The sequence below is a fragment of the Propithecus coquereli genome, unplaced genomic scaffold (genome assembly GCF_000956105.1).
Source record: "Propithecus coquereli isolate 6110/MARCELLA unplaced genomic scaffold, Pcoq_1.0 Scaffold65, whole genome shotgun sequence".
Taxonomy (NCBI): domain Eukaryota; kingdom Metazoa; phylum Chordata; class Mammalia; order Primates; family Indriidae; genus Propithecus; species Propithecus coquereli.
In genome coordinates, this window is record NW_012152507.1 from 1103879 (window position 1) to 1119030 (window position 15152).

Genomic DNA, 15152 nt, shown 5'->3' on the forward strand with positions numbered 1-15152 from the left:
TCAAGGAAGAGACAGACTTAAGGGAGCCAGATTTTAGCTCAAAGTATAGAGTTAACATACACTGCACCAAACACAAAAAGCTACTAAAAATGACAGGATAAATTATGCAGAGGGATTTCTGGATTTCTTTCAAGTAATTAAGTTTCGATTTCTTGCATTTATTTTAGTTCCAGGAAGCGCAAGGCGCCATGGATTGCAAAAGTCTTCATTGATTGTTCCAATGCTTTAAGTTTGATTTCGTGACTGGACTTAACTTTGAGAAGAAGTAAATACACGCACCAAGGAAGTTCACTGTGACGAAAGAGAACAGTTTCGTCGGGGCAAGTAAACACAGGGGTGCCTGCTTGTGAACAGAATGCGGAGGTCTGCCCCATATCCCCCAAGTGGCACGCGGGGAGGGGAGGGGCGAAGGCTGCACGCGCGTCCGAGTGAGTGCGAGGGTGCTTGTGTTAGCACGTGGGTGTCTGCGTGCGTGCGTGTGTGAGTTCGTGTGTGTGTGTGAGTCTGTGTGCGGGGTGGGGGGAGCGCGCGCCCCTGCGTAAATGAGTGAATTCGCGCCCCTGCACTCTGGAGAGTGCAGAGTTGGATACCTAGGACTTGAGTCCTTCCCTGCGGCACATTTTGGTTTCTTAGAGCCTGTTGTGTTTGCTTCAAGGGTTAGTCGACGCTAGTGGGTTCAATCGGCTGTCCCGGCATGCGGGTTCTTAGCCACACTCAGCCTCAGCAAACCCACCAGGCGGTATCGAGTCCGCGTCTAAGAGCCTCAAGGGCATCCAGCCGGCCTGGGACTTGCTTTGTCCCTTGTCCGTGTCTTCCCCCTCCCAGTCTGCTTTCCTTGAAACTGAGCGCTGCTCTATTCCCTCCTGCTGGAACAGAGGGAACTGTAGCATCCCTTTCGGCCATGCCTACCTTCATTCTCTTGTCAGCTAGCCACCGCTTTCCTGTGTCCAGACTTACCTAGAGAGCCCCATGTGGCTCGTTCAGCGACTACAGGCTCCTGGTCCAGCTGCAAGTCTCTTCCAACAGCCAGAGCCTGCCCTCTGGAGCGCTCTTGCTTTTTGTTCCCCTACCCCCTGCCATGCTTGGACTTGATGGGAGGGAGGGAGGTTGTAAGCCCGCAATTTTGAATTTCGATCTAGGAGGACATGGAAACTGTTGGATGCAGAGATTTCTGTAGACACGCGCTGACTGCTTGCATTAGAAGGTTGGGAGCGAGGGTTAGCTAAAAGGCACGGACAAGAAGGAGGCTGTTGCCCTTCAGCACAGGGGGTGCCTAGCATCTCTGAGCGAAAGAGGGGCTCCTTCTAACCTCTAGGCAGGGGGACTTGGAGCTTATGGAGTGTCAGTGGAGACAGAAAGTTAGAGACAAACACAAGGGTAATGGTGAACAAACTCCAAAGAGGAAAGATGTTTGAACAGAATGCACCCCACACTCCTCGAACATAGCCCCCTAACTCAACACTTAAGCCCAGAAGCGCTCTCCTTCACCCAAACTTTGCTCTTGCAGCCAGATCCCTGGGAGCTCCCGGGAGTCTCACTTTCAGGGATAATTCCCTCCTTACTCTTCTTTTTTCTTCCCCGGAACAGCAGAGGTCATGGAGGAGTTCAATCCTCCCCTACTCTTCTGCCTCAAGCCACAGAGTCCAGGGCAAGCTGAGGGCGATCATCTTCTATTCAGAATCCGGAGCAGATTAGCTGATCTCCTCGAAATCCCAATAATGCCAAAAATAGGATGGGGAAATCCGTCCTTTTCCTCTTTCCTCCACCGACCCCTGTCTCCCCAAGATCGAAATGGTGAACGAATAAGGCCAGATCTGTCTTTTAAGATATCTTTTGTGGTAGTCCAATTCAATTGTTTGAAATACAAAGAAATCACATTGCCCTTAATGGATTAAAATTTAATAAAACGCATTAGGTCCGGTAAAATATGAATGCACTACTTAAAATTTTAATAGTAAATTAGGACCCAGATACAAGGAGGAGACAGTGATTTCTCCCCTCGGGATCGCTCGGGGGCGCGGGCAGATTTCCGGGTGGAGGGAGCCTACTGCTTGCTGGTCCTCGCTGCCTGGAAGCCCGGGTGGAACCTCCAGCTACTCAAGGCTGTTCACCTCTGCCCGCATCTGCCAGTGGACAGGACAGAAACTATTGTCAAACAAAGAGGCTTGGCGAGAAGAAAGGAGCGCCTCCTGCAGTCACACAGTTGATCCATTTTCCATCTCACCGCTTTTGAAAGATCACGTCTCTGTTTTCCGTTTACTAGGTAGGGTCTGTAGGTGTGTGGAGGCACAAGTACGGACAGGGGCTTGGGCATGGAAGGGCATGTTGAGGTCTTAAGAAGCAGGTTTCGGATTTGGGACCATTTGCTTCCACCCCTTGCGTTTATTGGAAAGTTGGCAATAAACCCAAGGGGTGGATGGCCCCTGCTAACTGGCGGGCTGGAGTCTTTCTTCCTCACAGAGCAGTTTCCACACTCTCTGGAGCACTTTGCAGCAATGCCTGTGGGCAAAACCGAAATGGGTTTTTATCGATATCACCGCAACAACGTTGGTATTCTGGACACTCCTGAAAGGAGAGACTGCAAGATTGCAAGTCTTGGTGATGAAGGAACAATTGCTTTTTTCTTCTAATGCAACACAATCACTGCTGTTCATTTTTCACTTTGAGTGGGAAAAGGAAAAGTCTAACCCTGTGACTTGACTTTTAAAAAAGGTATGTTTTCTAGGAGAAAAGAAATACAGATACATAGACACTTGAATTGCTCTACAACCACATATTAATTTAGCTTAACTTGATAATTAGGAAACAAAGTGCTTTCTTTTTTTCCCCCTGTATGGAATTCAAATATCACTGAGAAATATCAGAGAGATTAACAAATTTATTTTAAAATTAATTTAATAATATACGGATTTTAGTTATCAGGGAAAATTCTCATGGGAATTTTCTTGCTTAAAATAGTTTTAGTTAATAAATTTTATATCAAACAAAGTTTGTCCAGTCATTTCAACAGTGCCCTCTCTATTGCATGAATTTATTATACTACCTTATTTACCATATGAAGTGGTGACAAGTGTTTAGCATTTTGGAGATCAGTTGTCAGTTGCTATTAAAATCAAGATTAATTCATATTAACGATATGCATTTCTCAATACTCCCAGGTGACAACATACATTAAAACAACTATTGCAAGTAATTAAGCTCAATGAAGGGGGAGGGGAAAGAGAGAGGTTCAAAACACCCCAAATATTTGATTTTGCAATTCAAGTTCAGCAGACTGTTGCCACAATAATGCTTGGGAAACTCCTCAGGGTTGCTTTTTACTTTACATCTAATTAGGCACCTAATGAAAGAGAAGAATTTTTTCCCCATGTGGTTTTTCTCCTTGATATTCTTGTGCCTTTATTTAAACACATAAACACACTATTTAGGAGTTGCCATGCCCAAAAGTTTCTGCTGTGATTCACTTACTATAATAATCTGAGGGAGCTAAGTAGATGAGGATGTTTGTCTTCCAGTTATTTTCCTCCTCCATTCTCACTTTGGCCCATTGGCCCTTACAAAGTACAAACCCAAAATATTTTTATAGGTTTTTATTAGGCTTTAAAGATGCTTAACAGTTAATACTAATTAGACCATCTAAAGCCTTTTGAAGATTAAGCAAATTGGACAACGCTTGTTAATTAGAACATAATTTGAAGTTTGAAATTATATCACTGATGAAGTAGTCTAATTAGTATGACGATATGTTAATGGACCAGTGAGACACAGCGCAGTGGAGTTTGGCATGAACCTCTCCATGGCTTGCATGGAAATCTTCCCTCTTATACCGACGTTAATAAAAGACTTCTATAGACTTCAGCCTTTCCACGATGACATACAATTTATAGTACACACAATGCATTAGTCCATAGTGCTGCTCAATTTTTTCACTATTATGAAAACTAATAAATTCGTCAAGCTGAATTAAGCATACAAATCAGATGAGGCATAGCAGATTACACAGTGAAGCGCGTTGTCTCCCGAGCCTAAATGAAATTTCAATCTAATAATTCCTTCCTGGCCCAGTCATAATTTGTTTAGAGATGTTGTTCTACTTCTTTCAAAGCGCTATTCGCACTATAATTAAATGATACTCAAGCTTTTAACTTTGATTTATTTCATTTCTGGAAGCTTGAGACAGTGAGAGCTGTGCAATGTCATTTTTTTTTCTTTCCCTGAAAATTACCCTGGCTGTTGTTGAGGTAGAAATTAAACACCTAAGCACTTACTCGAACCATCCGGCACAAGCCACATTCATTTATGTCAACATCTCCCTCTCCCTGTCCCATGTCCAGGCTTCCCGGAGCTCACACTCGGAAACACTGCTCGTTGGAATCCCCTTCGGCTACTATTTGTTATTTTCCTCCACTCAGCGGAAGAGAAAGGCAAGCCCGAGAGTATCGAAGGAAAACCAAAGGGGGTTAAGGACCATGGACAGAGCCCGTCGCGCGTTCATTGCTGCCGCCTTCCATGTACTCGGCGACTCCTGAGGACACTTCTCCCCACTTGAACCCGCCATCCCTTCCAGCTGAAATCAGGGGTGGGCAGGCGGTCCCCTACTTGCTGTGGCTGCCGCCTAGGGGCTTCCGGCCCTGACCACCCGAGGGTCCCCTTTTCCACGCTCCTTTCCACTCTGTTTTTGTCCCAGCGCGCGCCAGCGCCTCTCAGGCCTGCCGCCTGCTCTCGCACCTGCTCGCCTTCCCCAGGCGCCCAGTGCCTGCACCTGCTCCCGTCACCCCCGTCCGGTAGGGCCACCCGCGGGTTCCTATGTCCCAGTCGCCGGGCCTTCTCACCCCCGCCTGCACCCCGCTCCTTCCGAGCTCTGGGGAGGTGACAGTAGCCCTCAACATCGCGGAAAGTGGAGAAAATATGGGAGAGAGGAGAGGAAGGCGAGGTGTTTGTGCATGAGCATGTGTGTGTGTGTGTGTGTGTGTGTGTGTGTGTGTGTGTGTAGGAGAGTTTGTCTCCTTTTGCAACTGGAACTAAGAGCGTGTGTCCACTTCTAGGAAAAGTGGTCCGCACTGGGACAAAAGTGCGAGCAAAGTGTCAGCTAAAAATAGGCTCTCTGCGCATGCAGCGGTTGTGGAAATGAAGATAAGTGGGGCTTGTGCCAGCCCCCGAGGGGGTGTGCGTGTGCGTGTGTGTGTGTGTGTGTGTGTGTGTGTTGGGGGGCTGGTATTCAGCAGCACATGCGCTCTGTAATTTCTGGCCTTTCCTCTCCCTCTGTCAGTTGCCCCTTCTTCCTTTGATTGTGGCTAATGAAGAATAATAAATCCAGTGACAGGGTTTGCCAGTGGATCCTCCCAAGACTCAACTCACAGTGTAGTGGATACAGGGAGGAGGAGGAGGAAGATCCGAGGAAGAGAAAGGGGGGGGCGAGAGGAGTGTGTGTGTGTGTGTGTGTGTGTGCGCGCGCGCCTGTATTTGTGGGGAGAGACACTGGGGAGGGGGGAGTCGCATGCGCACAGGCGACCCGAGCTGGTTCCGCGGCTGTCCAATCCGCTGAGAGCTGCGAGAAATCGAGTGAGAGAAAGCCCTGCAGCCCCGCCGACCCCATGTCTCTTCGGCACCAGGCACCCGCCGGGCCGAGGGGGCTCCGAGCTGAGCGCCGACCTCCGCGCGCATCAGAGCGGCAGCCCAAAGCAGCGCGGAGGACCGGGTTGGCCTCAGCGTCTGTGTTCTCAGTGGCGGCCGAGAGAGCCTGGGATCGGGGTCACCTGAGCTGAAAGGAGGGGAGGGCCGAGTAGGGGCGGAAGCCCGGAACTTAGCGGTAAGCAAGAGGCGGGGGAGGAGACAGCCAGGTAAGAGGCGTTCTGAGCAGTCCAGGGAAAAACCCACCCAAGGCTGGCTTGGGCCGCAACTTTATTTAGGAGTTTCTTTTCCTGGCGAGGCAGAGACGCGCCAGAAGAAACGGGAGGGGCTGGAGGCCGGCCCTTAGGTAGGCGCTGTCTGGCGACCCGAGCACTGACCTGGACAGCTGGGTGGGGTTGAGCGGGGGCGCTACAGTAAGTAGAAGCCTTGGGGCGCAGCGAAGGGGCGGTGGCAACCGAGCTCCGGCGGGGGCAAAAAGGGGAGGCGGAGGGCGCGGTGGGGAGCGGGAGGCGAGTGCTGCGAGAGCAGAAAGGATCTGCCAGGGGGAGCAAAGAAGAGAAGGGGCAACGCGAGAAAGCCTACAGGAGCCGGCGCTTTCTGGCAGGGGAGGGCGGAGGCGCGCGGGAGAGGGGGGGCGCGGGGAGAGGGGAATATAACTCGGCGGCCGCGAGGATCAGGGGCAGTTTCGGGCGCCGAGGTCTGCAGCCAGCGCCAAGCAGAGCCCGGCATCTGCTGAGACTGACAGCGGAGGCGGCGGAGGACTGCGTAGCCGGGACGCGGCTTGCAAAGTCCCGAGGCTGCGGCGGGTGAGCGCAACTTCCTACGGCCCTTCCCAGCTCCGGCTCCCGCCCGGCACTTCCCGGGAGGGTCCCCGGCAGCCCAGGCTAGTGAGTGCTCTACCGAGGAGCGCCCCGCGGGCGGGAAGATGATGATGATGTCCCTGAACAGCAAGCAGGCATTCAGCATGCCTCACGGCGGCAGCCTGCACGTGGAGCCCAAGTACTCGGCACTGCACAGCGCCTCGCCCGGCTCCTCGGCGCCCACGGCCCCCACGGCCAGCTCCCCCAGCAGCTCGAGCAATGCCGGTGGCGGTGGCGGCGGCGGCGGAGGCGGCGGCGGCCGGAGCAGCAGCTCTAGTAGCAGTGGCAGCAGCGGCAGCGGAGGCGGGGGCTCGGAGGCGATGCGGAGAGCCTGTCTTCCAACCCCACCGGTGAGTATTTCTGCATAATCACCGCTTAAAGGCACATTTTGACAGCCCCCTTTATCTGCTTGATGTTTTTTTCATGTCTGCACAGCAAATCACCCCACACCTCCAACCAATTTTCCCCCCTCTCTCTCTTAAGTATTCAGCGGGTCTTGCCTTTCATATTAATTTTTATGACCTGGGATGTTGCCTGTGCGCGTGTTGTGTTGTGTTGTGTCTGCAGGCTCACTTTCCTCCTCCTCCTGCACTCTCGGCTTCTCTCGGTGGCTTCCCTCTTCCTTCTCCTCACCTCCTATTTTCAGGATTATTATTATTATTATTATTTTAACGTTCTGGGAATGTTGTAGGCGCGGCGGCGGCGTTGAGCCCTGGGCCGGAGCTTCCGGAGAGAGCGCGCACAATTCCCTACTGAGCGTAATGTGTGCCTTCTACTTGCAATTGCAGAGCAATATATTCGGCGGGCTGGATGAGAGTTTGCTGGCCCGCGCCGAGGCTCTGGCGGCCGTGGACATCGTCTCCCAGAGCAAGAGCCACCACCACCATCCGCCCCACCACAGCCCCTTCAAGCCGGACGCCACCTACCACACCATGAACACCATCCCGTGCACGTCGGCCGCCTCCTCTTCGTCCGTGCCCATCTCGCACCCGTCCGCGCTGGCGGGCACTCACCACCACCATCACCATCATCACCACCACCACCACCAGCCGCACCAGGCGCTCGAGGGCGAGCTGCTGGAGCACCTGAGTCCGGGGCTGGCCCTGGGCGCCATGGCGGGCCCCGACGGCGCCGTGGTGTCCACGCCGGCTCACGCGCCGCACATGGCCACCATGAACCCCATGCACCAAGCTGCGCTCAGCATGGCCCACGCACACGGGCTGCCCTCGCACATGGGCTGCATGAGCGACGTGGACGCCGACCCGCGGGACCTGGAGGCGTTCGCCGAGCGCTTCAAGCAGCGACGCATCAAGCTGGGGGTGACCCAGGCAGACGTGGGCTCCGCGCTGGCCAACCTCAAGATCCCCGGCGTGGGCTCGCTTAGCCAGAGCACCATCTGCAGATTTGAGTCCCTTACACTGTCGCACAACAACATGATAGCGCTCAAACCCATCCTGCAGGCGTGGCTGGAGGAGGCCGAGAAGTCCCACCGCGAGAAGCTCACCAAGCCTGAGCTCTTCAACGGCGCAGAGAAGAAGCGCAAGCGCACGTCCATTGCCGCGCCCGAGAAGCGCTCGCTGGAAGCGTACTTTGCCATCCAGCCCCGGCCCTCCTCTGAGAAGATCGCCGCCATAGCGGAGAAGCTGGACCTTAAGAAAAACGTGGTGCGCGTCTGGTTCTGCAACCAGAGGCAGAAACAGAAAAGAATGAAATATTCCGCCGGCATTTAGGAGACCTTTGGCCTCTCCAGGGAGGGTCCCCTCCTCGTCCCCTCTTTTCCCTCCTGCTCTCTCCTGCCTCTTTCTACTTTGGGCCACCTGAAACAATTCCGGTAAATGTGAATCCAATCGAATTGAGGATTGAAGAGGGAGCGAGCAGGCGAGCAACTGAGCCCAAGCCGGTAAGAATGTGAAACCGTTTCTGAAAGGAAAGAAAAAGAAAAGATGGGATTTGTCAGCTGTAGCAAAGTTGTCCCTTTTATCCCCGCCTCGGTTCTTCAGAGGAAGTGTGGCTGTTTGCAGGAAGGCAGGCGAGACAGCCTTTTAAAAGTCCACATGAATGATCAAGTAAGATTTGTTTTTATTCTTATGGACATCACCATTATTCGAGTTTAAAAGTACACTTTGCAGCTATTTTTCAGAAATAGAAATTGATGTAGGACTAAAACTTTAAACTAGAGTTGATGCTTAATGTGATAGAGACATCTCTAAAGTATTTTGAATTTTAAAAAAGATGGCAGATTTTCTGCATTTACACTGTATATTATATATATATTTTTATTGTGGTTCTTACCCCCTTCTTCCTTCTCTGAAGTGTTAATGCTTAAGAAAGGAGTTACGCCTGCTGTGTTCACTGATCTTGAAAGCTATTATTAGATTATTGCAGAACAACCCTCTGTAAATTATTAATTTACCTCTCTAGCAACTTAATTTTGTGCACATTCTAATTAATTAAACTCCTTTAGCCTAAAAACGGGGGGAAACGTATAGCTAGTGATGTTCAAAGAATTTTGTTTGATGAGTTTACCGGATTTTTACAGCTTTCCTCTTATACTGTGTTCCTTTGGGCTCATTTGTATATTCTCACTTTGAATGAAGATTGTTTTTTCTTTGTTTTTTACTGGTAGTGTTCTGATTTGTGAGTCGACACTCAGTAATGGATGTCTTAATCGTGTAGACCTGATTCACTGTCCAAAGTATTGTTTACTTTGTTACATATTTAATGGGGATTCCCACACTGTCCCCTCGCGAGCTCTTTCACTCACCCTTACACACACAGACACACAGACACACACACACACCTCTCTAACAGAAGAGACGAAGCAGTTGGAAGCATGAATGATGCATCATTTTCTAGCTTTAGGTGCATTTGCCACTTGGTGTTTGCCCTTCCAGATTTTAAGATTTCACCAAGGTATTTCAATCTTCCAGTTTTCAATTGCTTTGTTGGCTACATTTTAACATTTATATTAATAGGAATCCTTCTGTTTTTCCTTTTGGAGGTTTGTTTGTAGAAAAACTAATTTGAACTATAAGAAAGACAGTGCACTGCTTGTAAATTCACATTGTTTGGAAAAATTCTTTTGGAACAACAACAAAAAAATTAGGTACTTGATGGCTGGTACCTTATCTATTGTAAATATTTCATTCAAAATGATGCACATATAGATATATTCTTACAAATTTTGTTGTATTGCTGTTCCATTTGAGGTTCTCCAAAGTCTTGAGTTCTGTATATGACCTGGTTTCATGTTTTTGTTAATAGATGGTTTATTTACTATAGTAATGTATTATGTTATTTTTGGTGTTGTTTGATTGTCTTACATTGAAGAGATAATTTTAATGTTTTATTGGCAAAGTATGCTGCTTTTTTCATTGAAATATGCTATTAAAATTAAATGGCTTTTAAAATGTGATGTTGTTTTAATCATTTATGTGGGAATTATTTTGGTGGGTGATTTTTTAAAGGCAGAAGTACATTTTGATGGTTTATTAGGGAGTGGTTGTTGTCAAAGTATGTCTTAGACTTAGTAGAGGGTGTTTCTCTGGTAAAGTACAAAATAACAAGATTTTCAAAACACTCTTTTAAAAGGGAGAGCTCATCTCATCTTACCCGGTGCTTTGCTTTTCTGCCCAAAAGAAATTGTGATATTTGGCTCCAAATACATCCCTTGGACTTCTTTCTCCAGACATGCAATGCTTCTGCAAAGAGAATCTTTGTAAGCAGAGATATCAGATAGAAGCAATTTCACACATTCCTTCTCCTCTCCCACGGGTAAAAGTAAGAAAGGAATTCAGCTCACTTTTCAGCAGCACTAGGAGACTGGGTGTGGCAAGAGCCAGGGGCCTGGTTAGTGGGGTAGGTCACCTTGGTTGAGGCTCAGAACCTGGCCCACCATAGTTCTCAGTTCAGACACCATTCCTGGACAGCAGCAACAACAGAGCAGAAAGCACCTGGGTTTCTGGCTTAGGAAGGAAGGTTCTCTCTCTCTCTGTATATATCTATATCTATATCTACCTATCTATCTGCCTCTACCTCTATCTCTTTATTTTCCATGACCTCTAAGAAAAGGTCTAAGAAACTCACATTGTTGCAATAGGTGGATTGGGCTGGAAGAAATCCTGTGTGGTTAGAAGGAGCAAAGTTTTTGACCCCTTCTGTGACTTGCCCTGACACCAGAGTTGGTGAAAGTCTTCCTAACACTGGTCTGGAACTGGTACAAGGAAATTCTGCCCATTTGATATAGACATTTCTTTTTCTGGTCCTAGTTAAAGACATCTCCCCACTACTACCAGGTTTTCAAAGTTTTTTCCCCCCAATCTCTGGCTTAAATATTTATGTTATCAATACCTCATACTATTAATTAGTATGAGAACATCATACTAATCCATAGATTAAACAAGAGAAAGGAACCAGGTCATCTTCCAGGGATAATTCTGCTAACCTGAACTGTGACCCTTCTGGTAGGTAACTGTGTTGGGATGTTTCTTATTTTGGAGACAAAGTTAAGAAATACTCCCTGAGTCAATGAAAATTGTTATAGTGGCTCAAGAAAGGATTAAATGTTGCTAGAAAACTCATCATAATTTCTATATGTAACTTATTGTAAAAGTTAGATGGATAATGGATGGAGGGACTTCTTTTTCTATTACTGAAGTAAGGAAGACACCTGAAGAAACAAAATCCAAGCATTCATTTAGAAATAATGAGACACATTGCATAGGTGCCTAAGAAAACATTGAAATTTTTAGTGATTTAAAAGAAAGAATTGTGAATTCAGGTATGATAATGTTGATGATTTAATTTTATTTCTATGTTTTAGAAGCTAAAAGATTCTCCTTCCATTTCCCTCCCTATTCCTAGATTCAGTTTTCCTGAAAGTCTTTTCAAATAGCCAGCCTCCAATCTCACTGTTTAGTACTGATTTCAGCACCATGGATAGTAACTATAGGACTCAGCCCTACTCCCACGCACCCTTAACCAAGCAGTTTCTAGCAAGCTGGAGAATTTTCACTTTCGGCCTTCTTACCTTTTCCAGAGTGGAGAAAATGAATAAAATGGCTTGAATGTATAATAGATGAGGCTTACCGATCTAGAGTAAAAATTATCTTCAATAAATAACACCTTTCCCTTCTCATAAGTGGATTTTTATTGAAGGCGCTAGGGTATGTGTGTTAAGAGAAAGGGGAGTTAGTTGGAGGGAAGTAACCCAAGTGTGTTTTTGTCTTATTTATACAAACATGACATCTTTAAGAGAGAAATATTGTAAAAGTAGTAGAAAATTGAGAAATATGTTGAAGAAAAATAAGAGTTTATTCATTTTAATACATTTTGAAGTACATGATAGCTTGCATATATGCATGTATGCCTAAGATTTCTGTGAGGAAGGTGACTCAACAAAAACTATATTTACTTCCACAGTTGATAGTAAAGGCCTATATTTTCTCCTAATCCACCAAGATTCTTTGTCTCTTGTGTTCCTGGACTTTATCATCTTTGAAGTTCATCTTCTCTGTGTTATTACCAGGATAAAAAAAACAAACAAACAACTTTCTTACCTATAATATGGAAGTGTTTCCATTCTTAGAGCCTGTTTAAATGTGTGTTTTATGGGAAAAGCACAATTTTAAAAAGAAATATATTCTGAAAGTTTTTATTAATGAGAGTTGCAGAAACAACACCAAACCAAAGAGATTTGAAGAGAAGAGGACTGGTCTTAAAGAAGATATTAAAGGTAAGAATAGAATGAGCCACATATAAATTGTTGAGAAATATCCATTGGTTTTGACTTTTAAAGTACTCAAATGGATAAATACCAAAAATGTGTCTAAAAATCCTGTCATATCAATCAAATCCATTGGCATTCAAGACTCATTGCCTATTTTTTCTCAATGTCCACAATTGTCATTTTATTGGAAGGAGATATATTATAAATTGGCTTAATAACATACCTAGTCAACCTAAATTTTATGTTTCAGGACCATGTAATTAATTTTTTAAAAAAAAAACTTCTAAAAAGGCAAATAATCCAAGCTTTTTGTTCAATATAATCTAACTCCAAACTGAAATGGAACAAGTGAGTAACAGAAAAGATCATGTAAGCCCTGGCTGATAGCTAAGTATTCTCTACACCAAAACATTATAATGTTATCTAGAAAGAATACAGTTTCTTTTGGATATTTTACATTAGATCAGTTGGTCAATTCTTTGTCAGATGAAGTTTCATCATCACGTAACTTAAGGAAAATAATGAAAATGTGAAAAATCAAATGAAATATTTAGGATTTACATACAATGTAATACTCTCCTATTTTTTTATAAAATTCATTTGAAAAATAAATAATGATACATAACTAAATCCTTTTACTATCAAGGACAGATCCTATAACCTCTTTTTGCCAAGAGAATTGAAAAATTTCCAAGAGAATTGGAATTTGAGGGATTAAAATGCTTTATTTCTAACTTCAAATAAATCAATTTATTTTGATCTATCTGGGAAGCTCTTGAAGAGATAGTGGAAAAGGCATTGAAAAATTTACTTGATTTTAGAAAGACTGTTATTCAGAAGATGAAGCTCAAATTTTTCAAGCAAGCCATGACAGTAAGTTTAGAAATCTGTCTTTGCAAATGTTTGGTGAAAACAATTTATATCTCTAGGTAAATGATCCATATTAGAACTCAAAACTTCACTTTACTTTTCAGTTGGCCTGGGAGGAAGGGGCTGAAACAGAAGGAAAAAAAAGTTGGATTGGTATCCTGATAGTACAAAAAGGAAGACAAAGGTTTCCCGATAGTTATAATGTTCCTGAAGTCCACATTTGTCAGGAGACAGATTTATGGCAATATGAGAAAAAAATCACTAAATTTCCCCTGCTTTGCCCCTTTAAAGGAACCATTCCCAGTACTGAAAGTCTATTATGAGTGAATTAATAAATTACACAGCGAATTATTAAATCCAGATAATTACAAGGAATAAGTAAGTAATCATTAGTTATCTCAGCTAATTACTGTGGGTCAGAGCCAGCCGGAATGTGAAATCCTCCGCGGGAATTGAAATTAACTTTGCACAGTGAGTCTCTCTGCTTGACATCCCCAGTCTGTAGGCACATGGCAGCTCCCCTGTGAGCCAGTCTTTCTATTTAACTTGGAGAGAATAGAAATAAAATTAAGTGGCGATGTGATAATAGGAAGCTGCTCAGAAAGCAAACTGTGGGTTTTATTCTGTACTATCAATGCCTGGAGATGAAAAGCTTTATTTACACCAGTTTCAAAAAAAATTTAAAGCACCCTTGTTGAGATGGGCTCCCCGAACACACACGCACACGTCTCTACAGTCGACTGGTGTGACAGATTAGCAGCACATGAAGAAGGTTCAAGAACAAACGTTCTGAGCTCTCTCTTTCTTTCTCTCTCTCTCTCTCTCTCTCTCTCTCTCTCTCTCTCTCTCTCTGATGGGGGCGGGGAGCAGTCAGAAAGGAAAAAATGAAATGAAAATATTGCTCTTTGCTTTCATCCCACGCAGTGGAAAGGCTGCGGAAAAGTGCAGCCCAGTCTAATAATCTGTTTGTTTTGTTTGGGTAACAATATGCTTTCATCTTGCCACAGGAAGAACCAGCTTAGTGCAAATGTTGTCTCTGGTTGATCTTTCACCAGCTGCTTCAAGAACTGATGTCACTTTTTTCTTTTCATATAGCATCACTTTCTGAAGCCAGCCTCCCCTACCCTCTCTCCCTCCACTCCCACCAACCCTCGAGGCCTTCTCAAAGGGCAGAGAAGAGAGTGAAGCCTGGTGCCTGTTGGAAAGTGGAAAATGTATCTGTGTGATAATGTGATTGTGTGTATCACAGGGCTGGGAAAGCCTGGACATACGAAAAAAACTGCCGTTAATGTATTAAAATGAGGAGGGGGGAATCTAAGAGCTCCTTTTTTTTTTTTTATCAATTGCAATTAGATGGACAGTCTTTCTGCTCATTCCCTGCTCTAGTCTGGGATGATAATAAAAATTTAATGAAGCCTGGGACGAGCAGAGAGCTCTGTCTAGGGACGGTGGAATAGAATATTTTAACTGTACATTTATACCAACTGTCTGGCTTCAAAGACGTGACTGCTTTTAATCTCGAATTAGAAAACCACAGACTTGAAATTAAATATTAGATACCCTCGGATCCCCTCCTTTCTGAAATATTGTCACGACTCTGTTTTCCTCCATTGCCCCGTAACACACATATCTTAGGTCTCCAATTACATTTCCGTGAATAATAGATGGCTTTGATAGGGTGCAGTATTCTGGTGCTTTTGTATTTTTTTTTTAAATAGAGTTAATGCAATATTAATTGGCTGTAGATGTTATAAGAATGCACAGCCCCATTTTCAGGAACAAATCGATGAGATAGGGATGTGAGAGAGAGCGAAGAGGAAGGCTTTTCCCAGTCTAGGTCACTTCTTTGCGGAGAGGACCTTCTCAGAGCGCTGGGTAAGTGAAGAGGCGCCTTGAGTTCCGCGATCCTGGGTGCTCTGGCTCGGCTCGGCAGCCTGGAGGGAGGTGGACCGGCGAGGATGGCGGTAGAGAAAGGGAACAGTGAGAATGAGAAGCAGGACGCGGGGACAGCGATCACCGAGAGACTTTCCTTTCCCTTTGGTAGCTAATGCTTTGCGCTGGCC

The 15152-nt window shown here is 45.6% G+C and overlaps 1 protein-coding gene across 2 annotated transcripts; it reads left to right on the forward strand.

Annotated features, from left to right (window-relative positions):
- Nucleotides 1-6312: 6312 nt before the first annotated feature.
- On the forward strand, nt 6313-9901 carry POU4F2 (POU class 4 homeobox 2). Of its 2 annotated transcripts, XM_012660054.1 has the most exons (3): nt 6563-6647; nt 6795-6837; nt 7270-8221. In XM_012660054.1, the coding sequence occupies exons 1-3, from the start codon at nt 6563-6565 to the stop codon at nt 8219-8221; spliced, it is 1080 nt and encodes a 359-aa protein (XP_012515508.1). The 2 variants fall into 2 exon arrangements, with proteins under 2 accessions (XP_012515507.1, XP_012515508.1); XM_012660053.1 differs by having other exon boundaries at nt 6313-6841; nt 7280-9901.
- Nucleotides 9902-15152: the final 5251 nt, after the last annotated feature.

Coding starts and splice junctions, on each gene's coding strand:
- POU4F2 (XM_012660053.1), top strand. CDS start 6,557: ATGATGATGATGTCCCTGAACAGCAAGCAGGCATTCAGCATGCCTCAC. Junction 6,842..7,279: donor CCTGTCTTCCAACCCCACCG/GTGAGTATTTCT, acceptor TTGCAATTGCAG/AGCAATATATTCGGCGGGCT.